This window comes from Rhinatrema bivittatum, chromosome 1, assembly GCF_901001135.1.
Source record: "Rhinatrema bivittatum chromosome 1, aRhiBiv1.1, whole genome shotgun sequence".
In the NCBI taxonomy this organism is placed as follows: domain Eukaryota; kingdom Metazoa; phylum Chordata; class Amphibia; order Gymnophiona; family Rhinatrematidae; genus Rhinatrema; species Rhinatrema bivittatum.
Window position 1 is genome coordinate 269,878,806 of NC_042615.1, and position 23,488 is coordinate 269,902,293.

The following is a 23,488-nucleotide window of genomic DNA, read 5'->3' on the forward strand; positions in this document are numbered from 1 at the left end:
TAAGTCACAAAATAAAATGTCAATATAAAAATAAAATTTGAATTTAGATTTAAACTTATTAGCATAAATCTTCATAGGTTATCTGAACCGCTTATTTCCTTTTCTGTGCCAAAAAGCTTTAAACATTTAAGAACATATATTTTGAAAATTCTGTCTTTTATTAGTAAAACGAGTTAAAGGAAGCTCAAGGGACTAAATCTTACAGGATTTGAACAAACAAGAAAATAGCACTTGGAATAGACTCAGAGGCATATGGTATAGCATTAGAAGCTTTAGAAAGCAGGTGAGCAGGTGTTCAAAAGAAAATAAAAACAGCTGGGGTCCCTTAAGAAAGGATATGGGTGACAGTTATGGCATGATGGAAAAGTGAGGGTTAAAGAGTTGTTCTACAGGCAAAATTAACTTTTTTTTTTTTTTACATGCCGGCCTCAATTCCACCAGAGAGAAAACAGGGACAGAAAGCCAACTGAAAAATCGGAAGCAGAAAATCTCTAAATTGCAAGCACAAGGAAAAGAAAGTCCCTGATAAATAATAAAGTACAAAAATTAGGAGCAGGCAAACTGCATAGAAATAAGGAACAAGAGATAAAACCCAAGGACAGAAATAACTCCACTCCTCTACCCCACTCCTTTACTCCTCTTTGTGATATATAGGACAAAGAACTAATATTTGGGGCAGAAAACTCTCTAGAAATAGGACACAAAGTAAAAATATCAGAGGTAAAGGAACAAATTAGGGACAGACACCCCCCCCCCCCCTTTGAGAAATAAAGTACAAAACCCTAAAAAATGGACAAAATACCAAATCTGGGATAGATAACTCCCTGAGAAATCATTCATAGACACACCCCTCAAGAAATAAAGTGGGAACTTGGGGACATACAACATGGGAAGAAATCAGTGTGTAGGGAGAGGAAAGTTTCTTACCTGTAATTGGTGTTCTCTGTGGACGGTAGGATGCTTGTGGGTAATGGCGATTGATGGCACCGAGTACGGAAGTGCATAGCTTGCTTTGAAGTAAAATGTTTGGGTTCTACTGTGCATGTATAGTATAAGGCACATGCCTAGTTGCCGTGTCTGGCCCCTTCAGTCATATATAACTGTTAATAAATAAATGGAATTAAATTCTGATAACTCCAAGGAGTGATGTGAGGGTATATGTGACTGACTTGTCTTGCTGTCCATAGAGAACATCAGTTACAGGTAACCTTCTCAATGGTTAAGCAGAAAAGTCAGTTACACTTGTGGAGGATTCCCAAGCTCCAGGTTGTCTTGTAGTCCCTAATACTTCACTCTCCCCAGCAACCTACTGAACAGATATTTGCGGAAATGAGTTATGATAAACTTAGTAAATTTGAAACTTTAAATAGATTTTGCAGAATTAAATGGCCAAAGATATTGTCCCTCCAGGAGTATCTAGGCCAGTAGTTCTCAATCCAGTCCTCAGGGCACACCCAGTCAGTCAGATTTTCAAGATATCCACAATAAGGAAGGAGGATTCAGTTTTGTAAGGAACTGGGGAACCTTTTGGGGAAGGGGGAGTATCTTCCGAAGGGATGGGCTCCACCTAAACCAGGGTGGAACCAGACTTCTGGCACTAACCTTTAAAAAGGAGATAGAGCAGCTTTTAAACTAGAACAAAGGGGAAAGTCGACAGTCGCTCAGCAGTGTATGGTTTGAAGGGAGGTATCTTCAAAGGATACTAATGATGCATTAGAATTAGGGCACCCCAAAAGTGAGGTTCCAATAATAAGAAAAGCAGTCCAAGGGCCTGTAACTAAAAACTCACTTGAGCTAAAAGATTCTAACTTATCCATATCAATTCAAAAGCAGAATGAAAATATAAACAAAAAACAAACTATGAAATGTTTGTATGCTAATGCCAGAAGTCTAAGAAGTAAGACGGGAGAATTAGAATGTATAGCAGTGAATGATGACATAGACTTAATTGGCAAATTATATTACAATGACACAGAGGAGCACCCGGGAGTCGGTGTAGCGCTTTATGTCTTGGATGGCATAGAGTCCAACAGGATAAACATCCTGCATGAGACTAAATACAAAATTGAATCTTTATGGGTAGAAATCCCTTGTGTGTTGGGGAAGACTATAGTGATAGGAGTATACTACCGTCCACTGGTCAAGATGGTGAGACGGACAGTGAAATGCTACAAGAAATTAGGGAAGCTAACCAATTGATAGTGCAGTAATAATGGGAGATTTCAATTACCCCAATATTGACTGGTTAAATGTATCATCGGGACATGCTAGAGAGATAAAGTTCCTAGATGGAATAAATGACAGTTTTATGGAGCAATTGATTCAAGAACCAACAAGAGAGGGAGCAATTTTCAGTGGAGCACAGGATTTGGTAAGAGAGCTAACGGTGGTGGGGCCGCTTGGCAATAGGGATCATAATATGATCAAATTTGAATTAATGACTAGAAGGGGAACAGTAAGCAAATCCACGGCTCTAGTGCTAAACTTTCAAAAGAGAAACTTTGATAAAATGAGAAAAATAGTTAGAAAAAAATGGAAAGGAGCAGCTACAAAGGTAAAGTGTGAAAGAGGCATGGTCATTGTTAAAAAAACACCATCCTAGAAGCACAGTCCAGATGTATTCCACACATTCAGAAAGGTGGAAAGAAGGCAAAACGATTACCGGCATGGTTAAAAGGGGAGGAGAAAGAAGCTATTTTAGCCAAAAGATCTTCATTCAAAAATTGGAAGAAGGATCCAACAGAAGAAAATAGGATAATGCATAAGCATTGGCAAGTTAAATGTAAGACATTGAAAAGACAGGCTAAGAGAGAATTTGAAAAGAAGTTGGCCATAGAGGCAAAAACTCACAGTAAAAACTTTTAAAAATATATCTGAAGCAGAAAGCCTGTGAGGGAGTCAGTTGGACCGTTAGATGATCAAGGGGTTAAAGGGGCACATAGAGAATATAAGGCCATCATGGAAAGATTAAATGATTTCTTTGCTTTGGTGTTTATTGAAGAGGATGTTGGGGAGGTATCCATACCAGAGGTTTTCATGGGTAATGATTCAGATGGACTGAACCAAATCACGATGAACCTAGAAGATGTGGTAGACCTGACTGACAAACTGAAGAGTAGTAAATCACCTGGACCAGATGGTATACACCCCAGGGTTCTGAAGGAACTAAAAAATGAAATTTCAGACCTATTAGTAAAAATTTGTAACCTATCATTAAAATCATCCATTGTACCTAAGACTGGAGGGTGGCTAATGTAACCCCAATATTTAAAAAGGGCTACAGGGGCAATCCAGGAAACTATATACCGGTTAGCCTGACTTCAGTGCCAGGAATAATAGTGGAAAGTGTTCTAAATATCAAAATCACAGAACATATAGAAAGACATCGTTTAATGGAACAAAGTCAGCATGGCTTTACCCAAAGCAATCTTGCCTCACAAATCCGCTTCACTTTTTTGAAGGAGTTAATAAACATGTAGAAAAAGGTGAACCAGTAGATGTAGTGTATTTGGATTTTCAGGCGTTTGACAAAGTTCCTCATGAGAGGCTTCTAGGAAAAGTAAAAAAGTCATGGGATAAGTGGCGATGTCCTTTCGTGGATTACAAACTGGCTAAAAGACAGGAAACAAAGAGTAGGATTAAATGGACAATTTTCTCAGTGGAAGGGAGTGGGCAGTGGAGTGCCTCAGGGATCTCTATTGGAACCCTTACTTTTCAATATATTTATAAATGATCTGGAAAGAAATATGACTAGTGAGATAATCAAATTTGCAGATGACACAAAATTGTTCAGAGTAGTTAAATCACAAGCAGATTGTGATAAATTGCAGGAAGACCTTGGGAGACTGGAAAATTGGGCATCCAAATGGCAGATGAAATCTAATGTGGATAAGTGCAAGGTGATGCATATAGGGAAAAATAACCCATGCTATAATTACACAATGTTGGGTTCCATATTAGGTGCTACAACCCAAGGAAGAGATCTACGCGTCATAGTGGATAACACATTGAAATCATCGGTTCAGTGTGCTGCGGCAGTCAAAAAAGCAAACAGAATGTTGGGAATTATTAGAAAGGGAATGGTGAAGAAAATGAAAAATGCCATAATGCCTCTGTATCGCTCCATGGTGAGACTGCACCTTGAATACTGTGTACAATTCTGGTCGCCGCATCTCAAAAAAGATATAGTTGCGATGGAGAAGGTACAGAGAAGGGTGACCAAAATGATAAAGGGAATGGAACAGCTCCCCTATGAGGAAAGACTAACGATGTTAGGACTTTTCAGCTTGGAGAAGAGACGGCTGAGGGAAGATATGATAGAGGTGTTTAAAATCATAAGGTGTCTAGAACGGGTAAATGTAAATCGGTTTTTTACTCTTTCGGATAATAGAAAGACTAGAAGGCACTCCATTAAGTTAACATGTGGCATATTTAAAACTAATTGGAGAAAGTTCTTTTTCACTCAACGCACAATTAAACTCTGGAATTTGTTACCAGAGGATGTGGTTAGTGCAGTTAGTGTAGCTGTGTTTAAAAAAGGATTGGATAAGTTCTTGGAGGAGACATCCATTACCTGCTATTAATTAAGTTGACTTGGAAAATAGCCACTGCTATAACTAGCAACAGTAACATGGAATAGACTTAGTTTTTGGGTACTTGCCAGGTTCTTATGGCCTGGATTGGCCACTGTTGGAAACAGGATGCTGGGCTTGATGGACCCTTGATATGACCCAGTATGGCATGTTCTTATGTTCTTCTGTTCTTATAAATATGCATGAGATAGATTTACATATAATAAATGTAGTGCATACACATCTATCTCATGCATATTTATTGTGGATATCTTAAGAACCTGACAGGCTGGGTTGAAATGTAAAGATAGGCAAAGAACATCAAGTGACTGCTCTGTTAATACAAATGTCTTCAATTGAGGCTGATCTCCAGGTGGACATAGCTTCAACATTATATACCTTGGCATGGCCATGTAAAGATAGGCCTGCTTTGTCATAGGAAACAAATACACAATCCAAAATCCAATTAGAAATAATGTGATAACAGGCAATCCAGGTTTGTTGGATTCATAAGACACAAAGAGTTGTGAAGACTTTGTGAGATCTTTGGTTCTGGTTTATTAAAAAGATAAATCCCATGTGCATGAGACCTTGGGAAAAAACATAAGAAGAATAACAGATTCAAGTGAAACTCAAATTACCTTTGGTAGAAATTTTGGATGAGTATGAAGTAATAGCTTATGCATTGACATCAATGACATTGAGTTTGATGTTGATGACCTTTATGTTTATGAGGCAAGCACACATGCCAAGAGAGCCTCCATACATGCAGACATCAATGCTTCAGGCACCGAAGCAGACTGTGACAATTCACTGGACATCAAAAGAGGGTCCTTCAACCTCAGGATTGCCAAAATAAATATGCATGAGATAGATTTGCGCACATTCCAGTGTATGCAAATCTATCTCATGCATATTCAAAATGTATATCCTGAAAACTAGACCGGCTAGGTGTGCCTCCAGAAGAGGATTGGGAAACACTGCATTAGACCGTGCCTCACACAAGGTAACCAAGGAAAAATGGATGTATTTCAGCCTGTTCAGGCTTCAGTGGTATTGAGGTTTGACTCAACAATGAAAGCCTTCACTCCCATGCTAGACTGTGCCGCACAGTGGATGTGTTTCAGCTTATCCTGACTCGATTTCAATTCTGCAGAACAGGAGGCTGAGTGGCTGCTGACTGACAGCACTACTTCAGCATAATCTGATCTTCCCAGAAATCTCCGAATATATATGGTTTTTGTTTTTTGTGTGGTTTTTTTTTTTTTTAACATTTTGATCTACACTTAGGCAACGCAGGCACGCCTTAGCCACAGCTCTTTTTGTCAGTTATGGCAGGGAAAAGGAATCAGTCAAAATGAAGAAAAAAATTCTCTCTAGAGAGCAAAGCCTGCCAGGTTGTGCAGGAATACTGCAGAGAAAGTTAGAAGAAAAATGACAGATTAAATTGAAAAACTTGCGTTCCCTAAGAGAATCTCATGACCAAATGATCAACACCACAGGACCCATCCTACTCGGTCTACAGGACACCACACATGCTCAGTAGAGTACAAAAGGTTTATTTAAGAGCAATCCCCTTCTGTCCTCAGAACCATCAGATAATGTCACCCATAACGGTGGCTGACATTGTCTATGGAGAAATCAGTGAAAAAGAACTCTGCAAAACTGAGGCCTAAACAAACATGTTACATACATGATGATTTTATATGTTATAGATGTCAAAAGCAGCTTTCATAGTAAATAGTTTTGCTTAGAATTGGAAATTATTCTGCTTAGCCTTACCTCAATATATGAAAATTTGTTAGTAGTCCATATTATGAATGCCAGCTGCAGAATATACATTGTAACATAGTAACAGAGAAGATGATAGCAAATAATGACCAATTGGCCCATCCAATCTGCCCAGTTATTCTGAGATACATTGCTAGGGATATAGCTCAGTTTCTAGTGATAGACGTTTGGCTGCTTGTGGGATATCACTCCTTATTTGAGTCAATTTTTGTTGCCTTCCTCTGCTGGCCTGAGTAGGATTAGTTTAATGGTTAGAACAGGGCTTCCCAAACCTTTAGCCATTTTGAGCCCATTTTAGCTCTTGAAAATTCATGTGACCCTAGAGGACAACCAAAACAAATTATCAGGAGTAAGGTCTCCCTCCAACCGTCACTCCATTCTAGTCCTCCCCAACTCCAGCTGATCCCCCTCTCTCAACTTCTACCCCCTTGCTCACTCTCTATTCTCTCCAGAGGACCTATTTTCTTAACCTTTTCCCTTCCAATAGACCCCTCTATCAATTTCAGATCCTTCAGTTGATCTCCCTCTTACATCCTCAAACTCTTCTCACCTCCTTCAGCCCTTTTTGCATCCCCCACCTGATCCCTCCCTTTTACCTCATCCCCATTCCCTCACATTCTCACCCCTTCCAGTCCTTCTCTCATACACCCTGAAGCTTATCCTCTCTCACCTCCCACCTTCTCTTATATCCCCCAGTCAACCTTCTGTCCTTCCCCCCTCTCACCCTCCACAACCAATTCTTGTCCATAAGAAATTGCCATGCTGGGTCAGACCAAGGGTCCATCAAGCCCAGCATCCTGTTTCCAACAGAGGCCAAAACCAGGCCACAAGAACCTGACAACCACCCAAACACCAAGAAGATCCCATGCTACTGATGCAATTAAAGCAGTGGCTATTCCCTAAGTAAAATTGATTAATAGCCATTAATGGACTTCTCCTCCAAGAACTTATCCAAACCTTTTTTGAACCCAGCTACACTAACTGCACTAACCACATCCTCTAGCAACAAATTCCAGAGCTTTATTGTGCGTTGAGTGAAAAAGAATTTTCTCCGATTAGTCTTAAATGTGCTACTTGCTAACTTCATGGAATGCCCCATAGTCCTTCTATTATTCGAAAGTGTAAATAACCGAGTCACATTTACTCGTTTAAGACCTCTCATGATCTTAAAGACCTCTATCATATCCCCCCCTCAGCCGTCTCTTCTCCAAGCTGAACAGCCCTAACCTCTTTAGCCTTTCCTCATAGGGGAGCTGTTCCATCCCCTTTATCATTTTGGTTGCCCTTCTCTGTACCTTCTCCATCGCAACTATATCTTTTTTGAGATGCGGCGACCAGAATTGTACACAGTATTCATGGTGCGATCTCACCATGGAGCGATATAGAGGCATTATGACATTTTCCTTTCTATTAACCATTCCCTTCCTAATAATTCTTAACATTCTATTTGCTTTTTTGACTGCTGCAGCACACTGAGCCGACGATTTTAAAGTATTATCCCCTATGATGCCTAGATCTTTTTCCTGGGTGGTAGCTCCTAATATGGAACCTAACATCGTGTAACTACAGCAAGGATTATTGTTCCCTCTATGCAACACCTTGCACTTGTTCACATTAAATTTCATCTACCATTTGGATGCCCAATCTTCCAGTCTTGCAAGGTCCAACCCTCTTAATAGACTCTTCTGCAAACATCTCCCTGGCCAGGGTCAGTGGAAACATTTTCCTTTGGTCCCAGGCAAAAGGTAAATGACAACTGGTGACAAGACATAGGCAACATTTTCTCTTGGAAAGATTAAGTGGTGGATGATGAGAGAAGAATAGTAGCAATCTCCACCAACCCATGCACACTTAGCCCTCCCTTCCACTTAGCCCTTCCCTCTACTCATGGGAGCCAATCAGTGATTTGCAATAGGCAGCAGCATTAGTAATGAAGATCTACATGGGCATGTGAGCTAGTGCAAGTTCACAGGCCCTGCAGCAACCCTGATCTTACCTCACACAGCGGCTGAGGTCACTGTAAGGCCCATGAGCATGTTGTCTTCCATTATTAATGCTGCTACTTCTGGTGCCTAAAGAGCATTGCCATTTGAGGCACTTGGGACCCCATTTGGAGTCCCAACCCACAGTTTGGGAAACCCTGAATTAGAACAATGGACTGAGAAAAAAGGGTTCCAGTCCTGCTTCCCCCATTGACACTCCTGGTACAGGGACTTATTGTATCTGAATTCTAATAATGCCATATGCTGCCCTGAGCATCATTTGAAAAGGTGAGCTAAAAATCCATACTTTTATTTTATTTTATATTGACATAAAATTCCCATACTTAATCTAGCACCCAGGTCCTCCTACCCCTCATGTCTTACCACTAAGTTTTGTAAAAAGCTAAACTGCCACCAAAGAAGGCAAGGTTGTTGCTTGAACATCTATCTGTCAATGTCCCTATGGTCTTGCTGGATGATACCTGGTCACCAACAACCAGCCTACTGAATTCCACGTGGATGTTTCATATCTTACAGTGTCACTAGTTGGTGTGTCCTTTATCCGCACCTTATTTTCTCCATCACTTTTCCTCTTGCCTCTGCTCTTGAGGAAGTAGCAGGTGCATTATCTGCAATATTGCAACCTCCTAACTTTGTACCTACTATTGTTTTCTATATGTGTCACAAACATGATTGAATTCTGTCATAGTACTGGTTTCCACCAGTTCTGCTGATAGGTTATTCTAGGCATCTACCATCCTCTGAACCTTGCAAATCACATGATCCCTTTCCTTGAATTTCCATTTGTATGGAAAATTGTGCTTTTCTTACAATATTGAAGCCTGTCAAATATTTTAATATTTCTTTAATATCCCCTTTCCCCTAAGCAGTAGGTTTTGAGTGTCTTAAGCCTCTCTTTATAGGGTTTGTATTGCTGGCTTTGAATCATTCTATTAGATCTTAGTTTAGACTTTAATTCATATGTAAATCTCAGATCAGGGTTTTCTGTCCTCTGTCGAGAGACAGAGCCAGAGAGATAGATTTACTCCCTCAGAGTGGGAATACTCTCCACTCCATGACTGAATCTCTCAGACTGTGAGATATCAGACGTACCACCACAGGGATTTTTTTGTGTAACTCTCTATGCTCACTATGGGAACCCTGAGACAGAAGGGTTACTTCTTGCCTCTTTAGTGCCAACTACTCTCACTCTGACTAAAATATTCTTGGCTTCTCTGACCAACAACTTGGGCAATTAATCTACGGCCATTCCTAGAGAGGGGAGTGCCATAACAAATGGTTCAGTCCTCTCACTACTCTGACAATCTTAATAAGTTTTCTGGTGAAAGGGCACAGACCCAGATGAAGAGACCTAACTCTAATCCCTTTACATAACTATACTACTAGCCTTAAGTAGATCCTCAAGCAAAAGATTCCACAGCTTAACTATGTGCTGATCTCGTACCTTTTAGTTTCATACAGTGTCCCCTAGACCTAGACTAGTACTATTTGAAAGGTCAAATAACCATTTCCTAGTAACTTGTTCTACACTACTCATGATTTTATAAACCTCTATCATATCCACTCTCAGTTATCTCTCCAAGTTAAAAAACCTTAGGGGTAGATTTTCCACTGCGCGTGCACGTCCATGTATGTACGATTCCCAGTGCGCATGCATAGAGGCGCCGATTTTCTAACATGTGCGTGCCAGCGTGCGCATGGTAGAAAATCCGTGGGCCATGTGCACCGGATTTTATCATCTGCACACGTATGTGCAGGCGGCGCACGCAAGGGGGGGGACTTTTGCAATTTCCATGTGGCGACGTATTTCGGGCTTCCCCAGTTCCCAATTAAGGAATGGACTGGGAGGGAACTTCCGTACCCTCCTACCTAACCTCCCTTCCCATCTCCTCCCCACCCCCTAAACCCTACTTTTTTCTTTTTTTCCCTTTGTTTCACAACATTTCCTTCAGCTCCCCACCCAGAACATACCCCTGGCCCACCCCTTCGAAGAGGCCCAGCACTTATTCGTGTACCGGTGTTTACACACGTGACTGGGCCTCTTCAAAAATTCACCCGGCACCCGTAAGGCCCAACCACGCGCATAGACGCCAGGATTTACACGCACGGGCCATTTAAAATCTACCCTTTAAATGTGAATTTTCAAAACTTGCACACATAAAATTCTCACTTGTGTGCACAAGTATATCAGAGTCCGTGAGAACATTTGCATGTATAAAAAAGGGGTGGGCCAGGGCGTTCCAGGGAGGGGTCAAACTTTATGTGAGTTAAGTTGCTGTTTTACAACCTGCCAAAGTGATGTGCATAAGTCTTTTACTTCCATATATTTACTCCTTCTGAATATCTGGTGTAACTGTTCATAAACATCTTAAAAAAGTGAAAAAATAATTGGGTAGGCGATCTTGGTGATCTGTGGGGACTTCAGGCTGAAGAGTCAGGAGCATCTTCACAAACTGCAGATGGACTGGCAAACTGGTAGACTAATTGGTAATAATTAATGTATTTATTCACAGTTTCTTTTAATACTGCCTATATGAAAATGCTTTCTAAGCAGTGTACAATTTACGTACATATCATTTAAAACAAGCAATTAACACAGCAAACATTAAAAAATAACATAAACAGATAAAACTATTTTAAAAAGGCATGCTGTAACTGATAAAACTGTAGCGTGCATGTTATAAAATCCCCTTACTTATGAGTATAAAAGCAGAGTTACCGGGGATAAAAGCATCTAATTAATGCAAGCAAAATCTGCTCATGTATTCTTTTAAAATTTGAAGTACAAACATGCAGGAACATCATTTGCACACACTTATCCAGCTTATCCGGCTAAGTAGCAGTAGGCACTTCTTAGCCAGATAAGTCTGAAAAGCACTACTTGTTCAATAAAGTAGGGCTCTTTGGACTTATCCAGAGAAGGGCTCCTACTTAGCCAGATAAATCGTCATTTATCCAGATAAGTCCGAACTTGCGCAGCTTGTAGTTTTTACATGATGATCATTTGTGCACTCTTATGCACTCGAATTTTATAACCTGTGCATATCATTTCTGTGCAGGTTGTAAAATACAGTAGCAACTTTGCATATGCCCACAGACATGCATAAGTGGGTGCACACAAGCAGTTTTGAAAGTTTTCCTCATAATATGTTGAACCTATCTTTATGAAGAAAGCACTTGATACTCTATAATTTTGTTGCTCTTCTCTGTACTAGTTGTATTTCTTCTATATCTTTTCAGAGATGGGGCAACCAGATCTCCACACAATATTCCAGGTGAGGTTGCACCATAGATTCAACAGAGGCATTATGATATTTGTAAATCACAATTATGTTGACAATTCCACCACCATGACAATAAAGAGAGTTATAGGAAGCGAAATTTCAAAGGGTTTTCAAAATTGCCTAACCTGCACGTGAGTAAAAGTATACTCATTGTTCCACAACACACGTACTTTTATCTGTATTATAGTGGAGGCATTCTTGCAGCAGGGTTAGGTTGGGAGAGAAAACTACATATATAGATTTATATTTCAAAACTATGCATGCAGTTTTGGTTGTAAAAAAAATATCTGCTGTAAAACCAGGTGCAAATTTCTGTAGGTATGTTTTTATCTTGGGCAATTTTCAAAGTAAAAGTAAAGGAGTACTTTCACTTTGAAAACATGTGCAAAAGCCACCAATAAAAAAATATTTTGCAGCTATATGGGTAGTATGAAAATTGCTCCCATAAATGTTGTATATAGATTATAAATGGCAGCATTAATGTTGAATAAGATGAACATATGTAATGTTTCTATTCAAGACACTAATAATCTCAGATTTAAGTAATTATGATAACATTCCAATCAGGCTAGAAGGGCCTATAATTTATGCAAACAAAGACATAAGTATAAAATCATAAGGGTAGCTTTTAAAAGGGTGCGCGCGGGCGTACATGTGCAGGTGCTACCCGGCATTCACACATGTATGCTCAATTTTATAATGTGCGCGCTCAGGCACGCACAAGTTATAAAATCAGGGGTCAGCGCGAGCAAGGGGGTGCACAATTGTGCACCTTGTGAGCGCCGAGCTGCGCTGCCTTCCCCCGTTCCTTTCCCCCTAGCTTGACCTTCCCACCCCTTCCCTCCTAGCCCTACTCTAATCCCCCCCAACATTTTTATCTTAACTTTTGCGCCTGCCTCTGGGCAGGCGCAAGTTGCATGCACCAGCAGCCTGCCAGCATGCGATCCTTCGACATAGTAGCAATGGCCACTGTGTCAGAGGCCTCTGGCCCTGCCCCTTCCCCACCCATGGAATGCCCCGCCCTGCCCCCAGACCGAACCTTTAGTAAAGCCCTGGGACTTACACGTGTCCCGGGGCTTTACGCGCGTCACTGGGCCTTTTGAAAATAGGCTGGCATGTGTAACGTTTTTAAAATCTGGCCCATACTGATTAAGGAAATGTAACAGATTTTATTTTCTGTGAATTGATGATTTCATCATTTCTGACTAGCAGCCACCATGCAGTAAATTGCTCCACAGTGGCAAAAGGGAGCATATGTAATATGCTTTTCACAATTTATATGACTTTATGGGGCAATTTTGAAGTTCTCTGTCTCAGGGGCATAGCTATGTTGAGGGAGCGGGCTGTGCTCCCTCACTTTTTAATAAGGCCCCCACTCCTAGCAGCTTGGTCATGTCCCATCTGAGTTAGCCCTTGAAGATAGAGCAGTTAGAGGGCCTGGATGCACTGGAATCACTGCCAGTCCATGATCCTCTGCTTCTTTAAGAGGAATGGATGATGATGATGATGATGATAAATAACTTCAAGGGCTAAACATGTAAATGTTTGAGTCCATCAAAGTCTTTATGTTTACTTTTGGCAGGTAACTAGCCCCTCGAAAGTTCAGGAATGCCTAGGCTGGATAGAATCTGGAAACCTATTCACAAAAGTGCTCTTCAACTTCCTGAGAGATTTATCATTGCATACCTTAAATACTGAGGGACAGTGAAAAGCAGCAGAGACAGGGCTGAGAGACTGAAGAGGCAGAAGATAGAATGTTGTCAGAAATTAAAAAGGTGAAGACCTCAATAGGATAGGATAAAGTATCAGGGTGGGGGTGGTGTTGGCTACAGTGCCCACCCATATAAACTTTGGGGCCCCCCCAAAAAATTAAGTTCTATCAATGCTCCTGCCCTACTTAAGTGCAAAGTCTACAGGTGCTTTGTATCCATGGACCCTGTTATCCAGGCTTGGATTTAAGATTTTGGCACCCATAGGTAAAGTGCCATGGTGGCATCACTTTGAAGCTATGCCAGTGCATGGCCCTGAAGCAAGAAAAAGCAGGCCCCTCTTTGGCCTGGATATTTGACACTTTCAAAATCTGGTACCTTAGCTGTTGTGTAGGACTGCCTGTATCTAATTTTCAGAGAGTACTGCTTACTCTTGAGCTCCATTACAGCTGGGCTGGAAGACAGATTGGTGACCAACAATATGAATAAGCTATAAACATCTTGCATTTTTAATGCTGTTTGGTCCTCAGATTCAAAATGGCCACTACTTTGAAATGGTTAAGTTAAAGCGCATGGAAGAAGCCACATAGTTCACTAAAGAAATGCATTATATAACTAGGCATTTAGGATATGGTCTATGAAATAAACTTTAAAACTGCCACAATACCAAAACATTCTGGATGGGAACTATATCTTGATAAGCCAGGAATACTTTCTCTGCCACCAATGCATCCTCCTAAACTGGTTTCAGACTAATTAAATAAATTGACAGCTCACAAGACTGCATACATTACTGGTGAATCACTTATATTTTAACAATGCGATTATAATGATGTACATTAGAAATAATGCTACAATGATTAATAACAAAAAGAAAAAACATAGGTACATACATGTTTTGCAGCGATTTTGGAAGATCCAACAAGCTTTCCACTACTGTCGAAAACATCAATGCCTTCTTCCAGCTCACTGTGTCTCATAAGGACTACATTGCAAACATTGGCACTGGCTAAAGGAGAGAAAAGAACAAATCAAATCTACTTATAGTATTCTGCCAACATACTTTCACAGAAGCCCCATGGAACCACCAGACAAGCCACAAATTTTGGCAGTAGCAACAGGGCTTCACATTCATGGAAATCCTTTGTTTTTTTCTTATGTTTTAACATGTTTCTTGCAGATTTCAGCATATGATCTAAAAAACTAAAGATTTGATTGCTAATTTCTTAGTCTGTTCTATAGCTCTTATAGAAAAATCACCCATAATGCCTTATGTTATGTTCCGCATACTACTCTTACAAGCGTCAAGTAGCAAAACTAGGCACAAATATTTTTAGACAATTCAGATGGTAGCTCAAACAAACAAAATCATTAAGATTCCTTATTTTCATATGGGGTTTTATTTTAATTTCTAAGAAGAAATGTTATACTAGGTTTAAAACTCCTAACTTGATTACTCCTGACTTTCACTTGAATTTTCAATGGCCTGCCTGCGCCATTAGGCTCTGTCCTGGGGAAGTGCGTGCTGGCAGCCAGCCGGCATGTGGCAGTTATTTCTGCTCTGAAGGAGCAGTAAATATTAATTGGAGCGGACTGGGAGAGAACTGGGGAAGGCCTACTCGCGTCACCGCACATTGGTTTTTAAAATTCCCCCCTCCTATGGAGGCGAGTCCTGACCCGCCTGCACATGCCCGTATGGATAGTAATATCCGGAGTGCATGTGTGCACGGGATCATATTTTATAACATGAAGGTGGGAACCGCGCTCACACGGATGCCCGCGCACTTGTTTTAAAATCGACCCCTTTATGAATTTTGGTGAATCAGGATGCTGATGTGCTACTGTTCACCAGAAAAGCCTGGGCAGACATCTCACTCATATCTGTGACACACATAGCACAAAAAAAATCCAAAAGCAGATTTAGGAAAGGAGATTATTAAAAAGAAGAGTGGAGCCATGAAAAAGTTACACACCTGTTATTTCAGAAAGTGTAAAATTTTAACAAAACTCACATTGCGGAGGGGGGGGGGGGAGGGAGGAGATCAGTAAATAAAACCTAAAGAAAAAGCAAAAGAATTAAGAAATAGGTAGACATACTTTCAGAAATCTAGAGAGAACCTTTGTCTTAAGGGTGAATTTTTGAAGAGTTAAACACAATTTGCACATGTAAAAATAGCATGTACACACATATATGATATTTTATAAACCTCATGATGTAAGGCCGAATTTAAAAAACCCAGCGTGCGTGAAAACAGGGAGATATGCGTGTGGCCGGGATTTTAAATGACTCACAATCACATGCTTATCTACTGGTACGTGCACTACAATGGTTTGAGCCAAAAAGGGTGGGACAGGGTCTGGGTGGGGTGTGGGTGGACCATGCCATTAGGCCCTGTCCCACTGACGCTTGCACCGGGATCCGACCAGTATGCGCAACCTGCTGCTGCTCCGGACCGCGGGTAAGTAATAAAAAAAAAAAAAAAAAAGAAGGGTAGTTAGAGGCGTTTTAGGTGTCAGGGCGGATAGGGGAAAAGGGAGGCAGGTTAGCCAGGGGGTTTAGGAAGTTCCCTCCCAGTCCGCTCCTTTATCGGAGAAGACTGGGAGGGAACTGGGGAAAGGGCCTATCTTGTTGCCACGTGCAACTACTGAAATCCTCCCACTTACACATGTGATTGGGCACTAGGGCGCACATATGCGTGTGGGTAATGGATTTAATGCTTGCGTTGACATGCGCATGTTATAAAATCGGCGCGTCCATGTACATGCGCCAGGAACTGCTCGCACATGTACACCTGCGCGTGCATGTTTAAAAATCTATTTTTAAGTGCATACTTGCAGTATCATGCAATCATTTTAATTAGGACAAAAGGGGTGGTCTAGGGACGTTCCTGGATGGGGTTCTCAAATACATGCGCAAATTACTATTTTGCAAACAGTATAGCAAATGTTGCTTACCTGTAACAGGTGTTCTCACAGGACAGCAGGATGTTAGTCCTCACATATGGGTGACATCACAGGATGGAGCCCAATCACTTTTGTTAAAGTTTCTAGAACTTTGACTGGCACCTTCTGGGCATGCCCAGCATGGCACTAAACCTGCAGCCAGCAGTGGTCCCCCTTCAGTCTTGTTTCAAGCTACAGGAAGTGCCGAAAAATAAAATAAGAAAACGTAACGAACCCAACACCGCGGGGCGGTGGGCGGGTTTCGTGAGGACTAACATCCCGCTGTCCTGTGAGAACACCTGTTACAGGTAAGCAACATTTGCTTTCTCACAGGGCAAGCAGGATGGTAGTCCTCACATGTGGGTGAGTACCGAGCTGAGGATGTCCGAGTATGCACCAAATGTACCCAGGTGTGCAATAGGCACTAGAACTGGGGTGAAATTTGGTAGAGGGCATCCTGAACCCTAATGGGCAGGTGGAAGGGTGTTGGTACGTCAAGTTGCGAAAAAATTTCGCAAGACAGACTGGCTGAAAATGGAATCTTGTCTTCCGGCTTTGTCTAAGCAATAATGGGCTGTAAAGGTATGGAGAGAACTCCAGGTGGCAGCCCTGCGAATGTCAGGAAGCGGCACCGAGCATAGGTGTGCTACTGAAGTCGCCATGGCCCTCACAGAGTGTGCTTTAACACGGTCTTGCATATCCAGCCTGCTTGCTGATAATAAAAGGATATGCAGTCCACTAACCAGGAGGAGAGAGTCTGCTTACCCACAGGCTGCCCCAATTTGATGGAATAGAAAGAGACAAACAATTGAGTGCTTTTCCTGTGGGCAGCTGTACAGTCTAGATAGAACGCTAGAGCCCATTTACAGTCAAGGGTATGCAGAGCCTGTTCTCCTGGATTGGAGTGGGGCCTGGGAAAGAAGGTAGGTAGTATAATGGATTGATTAATGTGAAACTCTGATACTACCTTAGGTAAGAATTTAGGGTGAGTGTGGAGTACTGCCCGGTTCCTGCAGAAGTTTAGTGTAAGGCGGATAGGTAACAAGGGCCTGTAACTCACTAAGGGCCTTATTTCCAATATCGCATTGGTAACGCATTAGGGGGCGTTACCAATGCAAATGAGGCTTCTTTTGTGCAGTGGGGAAAAATCGCGTGCGGCGATGTTTTCGCCATTCACGAAAACATTAGCCGCCCGCACGCGATGTTTTCCCAGTGCACGATGATCTTTCAGGAGAGAGAGCGAGAGAGCGAGAGAGCGAGAGAGGAGAGAGAGAGAGAGAGAGAGAGAGAGAGAGAGAGAGAGAGAGAGAGAGAAGAAGAGATGAGAGACTTACTATAGTGCCTATGCCCTACATAGGTATTTTAACCCCTATGGGAGGGCCACCTACTAACTCGGGGTGGGGATTAGGTATGAGCGTCGGGGGTTGGGGGCCACTTTCGCATTCCACATGAGACCTACGGACAGAACAGTGGTCTCTAGTGCAGATTTGCTGGCTGTCGGAGTGAGGACGCTCACTCCAAGAAGTGGTTTGGGCAACGTTCTCTCTACCTAGCTTGATGGACACTCTACCTGGGCAACAACATGCTAGGTGGAGAGAATGTTGGCCAAATCTCCGCTTGGAGTGAGCGTCCTCACTCCGACGGCCAGCAAATCTGCACTAGAGACCACTGTTCAGTCCGTAGGTCTCATGTGGAATGCGAAAGTGGCCCCCGACGCTCATACCTAATCCCCACCCCGAGTTAGTAGGGTGGCCCTCCCATAGGGGTTAAAATACCTATGTAGGGCATAGGCACTATAGTAAGGCGCTCTCTCTCTCTCTCTCTCCTCTCTCTCCTCTCTCTCTCTCCCTCTCTCCCTCTCTCTCCTCTCTCTCTCTCTCCCTCCTCTCCTCCCTCTCTCTCCTCTCCCTCTCTCTCCTCTCTCCCTCCTCCCCCCCCCCCCCCCCCCTCCCCCTGCCTGGGACTATCGTGGATGGCGGTAATCCTTTTCAGGCCTGTAACGCAGTCCATAACGCGAGGTTGGAGTTGTAGTTAGCAGCCGCCGTTTCGCCGCACACGATACACAGGTTCCCGCTTTACATATGCTCCGCCCCAACTCCACCCCCTGAATACCAAATGACTAATTCGCAAATCGCGTTAACAGCTGTTAACGCGATTTGCGAATTTATCGCACGCGGTAAAGTGCTTGGAAAATGAGGCCCTAACTCTGTGAGCAGATGTTATTACCAAAAGAAAAATCACTTTCCATGTGAGACAGCGAAGATCACAGGATTGGAGAGGCTCAAATGGTGGTTTCATGAGCCGACCCAAAACCAGATTGAGGTCCCAAGAAGGGGCCGGAGGATGCAGTGGAGGCTTGAGGTGAAGCAAGCCTTTCAGAAAACGTTTTACGAGGGGTTGTACCGAAATAGGAACGTCCCCGACACCTGTATGGAAGGGGGCCACCACACTGGCATGCATTCTGATGGAGGAAGTTTCTAGACCTGATTCTGACAAGTGCAATAGATAGTCTAGAAACTTCATGGTGGAACAGGTAAAGGGATCAAGGGATTGAGAAGAACACCATGACTTAAACCTGTTCCATTTGTAAATGTAAGACTTTCTCGTGGAAGGCTTCTGTGAAGCAATCAGAACACGGGAAAACTGGCTTCTGAAGGTTAAGTGGCTGAAAGAATTAGCCTTTCAATATCCAGGCCTTCAGGGACAAAGCTTGAAGATTGGGGTGGCGTAGGCACCCGTCGTTCTGAGTGATCAGAAGTGGGTCCTTTCCCAAGGGAATGTGCCTGCGAATGGAGAGATCCTGAAGTATTAGAAACCACACTTGGCGAGGCCAGTGAGGTGCTATCAGGATCAGGACAAGATCCCTTGTCCTGACGTAACTTCACGAGAATCTTTGATAGAAGTGGAAGTGGAGGGAATGCATATAGGAGAACCGGTTGCCCATGAGAGGGAGAACACATCTCTTGGCTGAGAGTGTTGGCTGCGAGTGAGAGAGCAAAAGTTCTCTACTTTGCGGTTTTGAGGTGACGCAAAGAGGTCTATGCGAGGATAACCCCAACGTTGGAATATTGAGTCTGCTACTGTGGGGTTGAGGGACCACTCGTGCGGATGGAAAGTGCGACTTAGCTTGTCCGCCAACACATTGTCCACTCCCAGCAAGTAGGTGGCCCTGAGGTACATCGAGTGGGAGAGGGCCTCTGCCCATATCTGTGCAGATTCCTGACAGAGCAGGTAGGAGCCCTTCCCCTCCCTGTTTGTTGATGTACCACATAGCCCCTGGTTGTCCGTCTGAATCAGGATGACCTGATTGGAAATGTGATCCTGAAACACCCTGAGAGCATATCTGATTGCTCGCAGCTCCAGGAAATTGGACACAACAAAGTATTATTAGAACAATGTACATGCATCCTTTATAAAGTACCTGCCTTCACGTTTAATTCTGGATTATTATGTATACATTCTACAATAATTTTGTGTTCCAATGTACATGTGTATTTTTTATAAATGGGTAGAGATTAGAGAATATACACTTGCTACTGCATTTCAAATATACATGCAAACTACAACATGTACGGATACTGTTGGGGAAGAAATATGTGTTTTATAAACTATGTAGCTCCTGCCTCACAGTTTATAAAATATTAGCATAAATTTTCATGGACCCCATTACATGTGCAAATGGTGTATCTTGTACAGTTAGAAACGTCTGGCTTTTGATGTAAACACAGCGGACATCAAGAGGAGCAGAGAGCACAGCATCTGTAAGAATTGCATGTCCAAAGAAAATACTCTTGACCTCACCTTTTTCCTTTTCTTTTCCTTTAAGGGGCAGCAGTAAAGAGGGTTCCTAGCTTGAAGCCAGAACAGGAGCCTGGGGGTGGGGAAGAAGGGAGAGGAACTGACCTGGCTTGGCACATGGTAGGCTTGGGGGTACAGACTGCTCAGATGACCATCAGGTATTAGGGCAGCTCTTGGCTCAGCATAGTGAGTATGTTATAAATTGTCTATTCGCATAAAAGCTGCAGTCTGTTTTTAGTCTAAGAGGTGTGGTATCTGCAGATAAATTATTAATAAATGTCCAGTTTGATCTCTTGATCCCATCTGCCACAGTTCTGTGAGGGGATACCAAGACTACAAAATGGTGCGTGTGTTCCCAAGAGCAATCAGCAACATGCTGTGATAATTTTAGAACTGCAGTGTATCAAGATTAATGCATTATAAAAATAATTCTTGACTATTTATTTATTTAAAACTTTTTATATCTCACATACACATTAACAGGTATTCATGCTGGCTTACAAAGTTCAGGCAACAGTTAAACAATATAAGTTAACAATATTAAAAACAAAAAGTTAAGAAGAATAGGAAAAAGAAGAGACAAGGGACCCAGTTTAGTCTGGCATGCTAAAATAAAACTGTTACATAGAAGCTGAAATGAAATCCCTGCAAAATAATGAATTAGAGCAGCACTCTCTTCCTAAAAATTTGCAGGAGTTGGGTTGGAGCTACCTATAACTTTAAAATACTATTTCAGAGAGCCAGACTAATCCACTGAACCACATTCCTGACAACAGTTGAATATATATGCACAGCCATGTTAGGGTCAATTTTTAAACATTTAGGCCCCTAACATTTGGAGTTAGGGTCCTAACATTTGGAGTTAGGCTCCTAAATCGTCCATTTTGAAAATGTATTAGAGCTGAATTCCTAAATTTAGGTTTCTAGCTTCACAAAGCTCTTAAATTTAGAATTCTAAAAAGTGGGAGCTACAGAGACAGAGTTAGGACAGGAAAATAAAATTAAGTGCTTGATAATTGTCAAAGTTATTGTTACAGAAAAATACTGCTGGAATATTTGCCCTATTATCTTCCATAAATAAAACCTTGATTTAAAACTAACAAGACTGTTCCTTTAAATTAACCTCCTGCTGCCATCTGATGATTGGAGAGATGAATTGCATTTAATTTTAATGTTATCTCGTGCAAGAAATTGTAGTTAGATAATAACTTTTTATATTTCATAAATACATGACTCTCTTGCAACAGAGGCATTTATATAGTTTCTTGATTACAGGCTGGGATATTTCAGTAAAATCATAACACATTGTGATGTCAAGGAACATTTTTAATGTTGCCCTGCAATTTATTAGTGCCAGTTGACTCAATTTCTTGCCTAGCTTCTTATAAGGGAATACAATCTCTAATATATATTTATTATACAGAAGTTCACATAATGAATGTGATCATAACTATGTGCAAATTTCTATACCAAAGATGGAAATTAGGCATTATGAAATGATCATAAATCTTCTTGTTTATTTGATGATAGAACACTTTTAACCTGGAAAATATTGTACAATGTGCTAACATGGGAAACATACTCTGCAATATGTTTCCATGTCATTAGCTTAGTACATAGTGAAATAACAGCTGTGGGGTTTTTTTCTTCCAGCAGTTTCATTCTACTCCTTTGTACTTCCAGTTCAATCAGAACCAGAAATGGGTCCTAGCTTCATTCATTCACAACTATCCAGGGATTCTCCTCTTCCCATTTTGAATCCCTTTCCCAACTTACATTTAGTTCAGTCATTGCAGTGATGATATTGTGCTGACAGCTTTGCATCATGGCTCCCTTCTGGAACTCTGCAGCCATAGGCCCCGAATCTGGCCACTAGGTATTAACCTTTAGTAATAATTATAAGTCCCCTTCCTCCCCCCCCCCAGGAGGGGGGGTACTATTAACTTGACCTCCACAGCATACAGTATAACAGCTGTTTTTTGTTTCACATAATAATTTTGGTAAATTGCCAATTATTATAAATTTGTATATTGCATCCTTCATGTATTTCAACATTTTGTGTGTCTACAATATTGACAGCAATTATCAGAACAATCTAACTAGTTAACTAAGAAGTTAGCTGACTAGGTCAAAAGATTTGAAAATTGTTGTGGATAGAACAGTTAAATATAACCACGTTTTAGGCATTTTTGGAGGTGGAGATGGGTCAGATGAGTAAACTAAATGCATGTAGCTTCTCAAATATATGTACGTAGTTTCTTCTACCTAACTTCAACCACTATGTGCATGGTACTGTTGCAATGTGGACCCTGGGGCTGAGACGAGATTGGCTGAGACGAGATTGGCACTAGTTGGGAATCTGGATATCCCAACTGGGGAATCTGGATACCCCCAACTGCCCTAGTTGGACTGAGGTAGTGTACGACCAGGAAACAGTCCACACGGAGGCAAATCTCTTTTAAAATGTCCCAGTTAGCCACAAGAAAAACAACTGTTGGAATCCACCCTGGACCTCTATCCATCTCAACATTCTACAGAGTGGAGCCTCCATTAGACTCTAGAACCCTTGGCTGACCCTGTTCAGCTCAAACTCTCATCAGCAAGTGAACAAAGCTATGATCCCCTACATTTCTAACCGTAGTATCTTAATTCCCCCTTCAACTGGGACTTGAAATCTTACTACAGTGTGACTCCTTTCAGTAACTGAACCCCTCAAAATAATGACTCTATAGACAACTAGTGACAACTTCTGCATGCAGGAATTGCTCAGGCAATTGTACTATCTCAGACAACAAATGTGTCACCTGCTGCTAAACCCATTCGTGTCCCAGATGGGCAAGACTGCTAAGTAGTAATTCTAGAACTACTCAGCTACTTCAATTCTTGTGCAATCCTTGGGTCTGAAGCCAGCACCAGCAACTTGTTCCATTAGCTGTTGAGCCAACCTTGAGGCTCTACATCAGGGTCCAGAACTTTTCTGTGGAGGATCTCTATACAATTTAGGACACCATCTTTTACTCCTGGGTAATGTATTTCAGCCTCTTTATATTGTGCTTGATAGGTCTTCTGGCCCTGATTTGTGAAACAGGATCCCAGTCACATTGTCCATTCTTTCTTGGAACAGCCTGCAGCCTTAGTCACAATCTGAAAAGTGATTGAGAAAGCTTCCATGTCATCATCTAGACCAGTGGTCCCCAAACCTGTCCTGGAGGGCCACCAGCCAGTCGGGTTTTTGGGATATCCACAATGAATATGCATGAGAGAAAATTTGCATATTATGGAGGCAGTGCATGCAAATTTTCTCTCATGCATATTCATTGAGGATATCCCAAAAACCCGACTGGCTGGTGGCCCTCCAGGACAGGTTTGGGGACCACTGATCTAGACTG

The 23,488-nt window shown here is 41.8% G+C and overlaps 1 protein-coding gene across 1 annotated transcript in view; it reads right to left on the minus strand.

Moving 5' to 3' along the window:
- The window catches only part of SFXN5 (sideroflexin 5), a 932,409-nt gene that overhangs the window by 410,978 nt on the left and 497,943 nt on the right, over nt 1-23,488 (minus strand). The window contains exon 11 of the mRNA XM_029594581.1: nt 14,252-14,367. Coding sequence (XP_029450441.1) covers nt 14,252-14,367 — 116 coding nt within the window. The remainder of the gene's footprint in view (nt 1-14,251; nt 14,368-23,488) is intronic.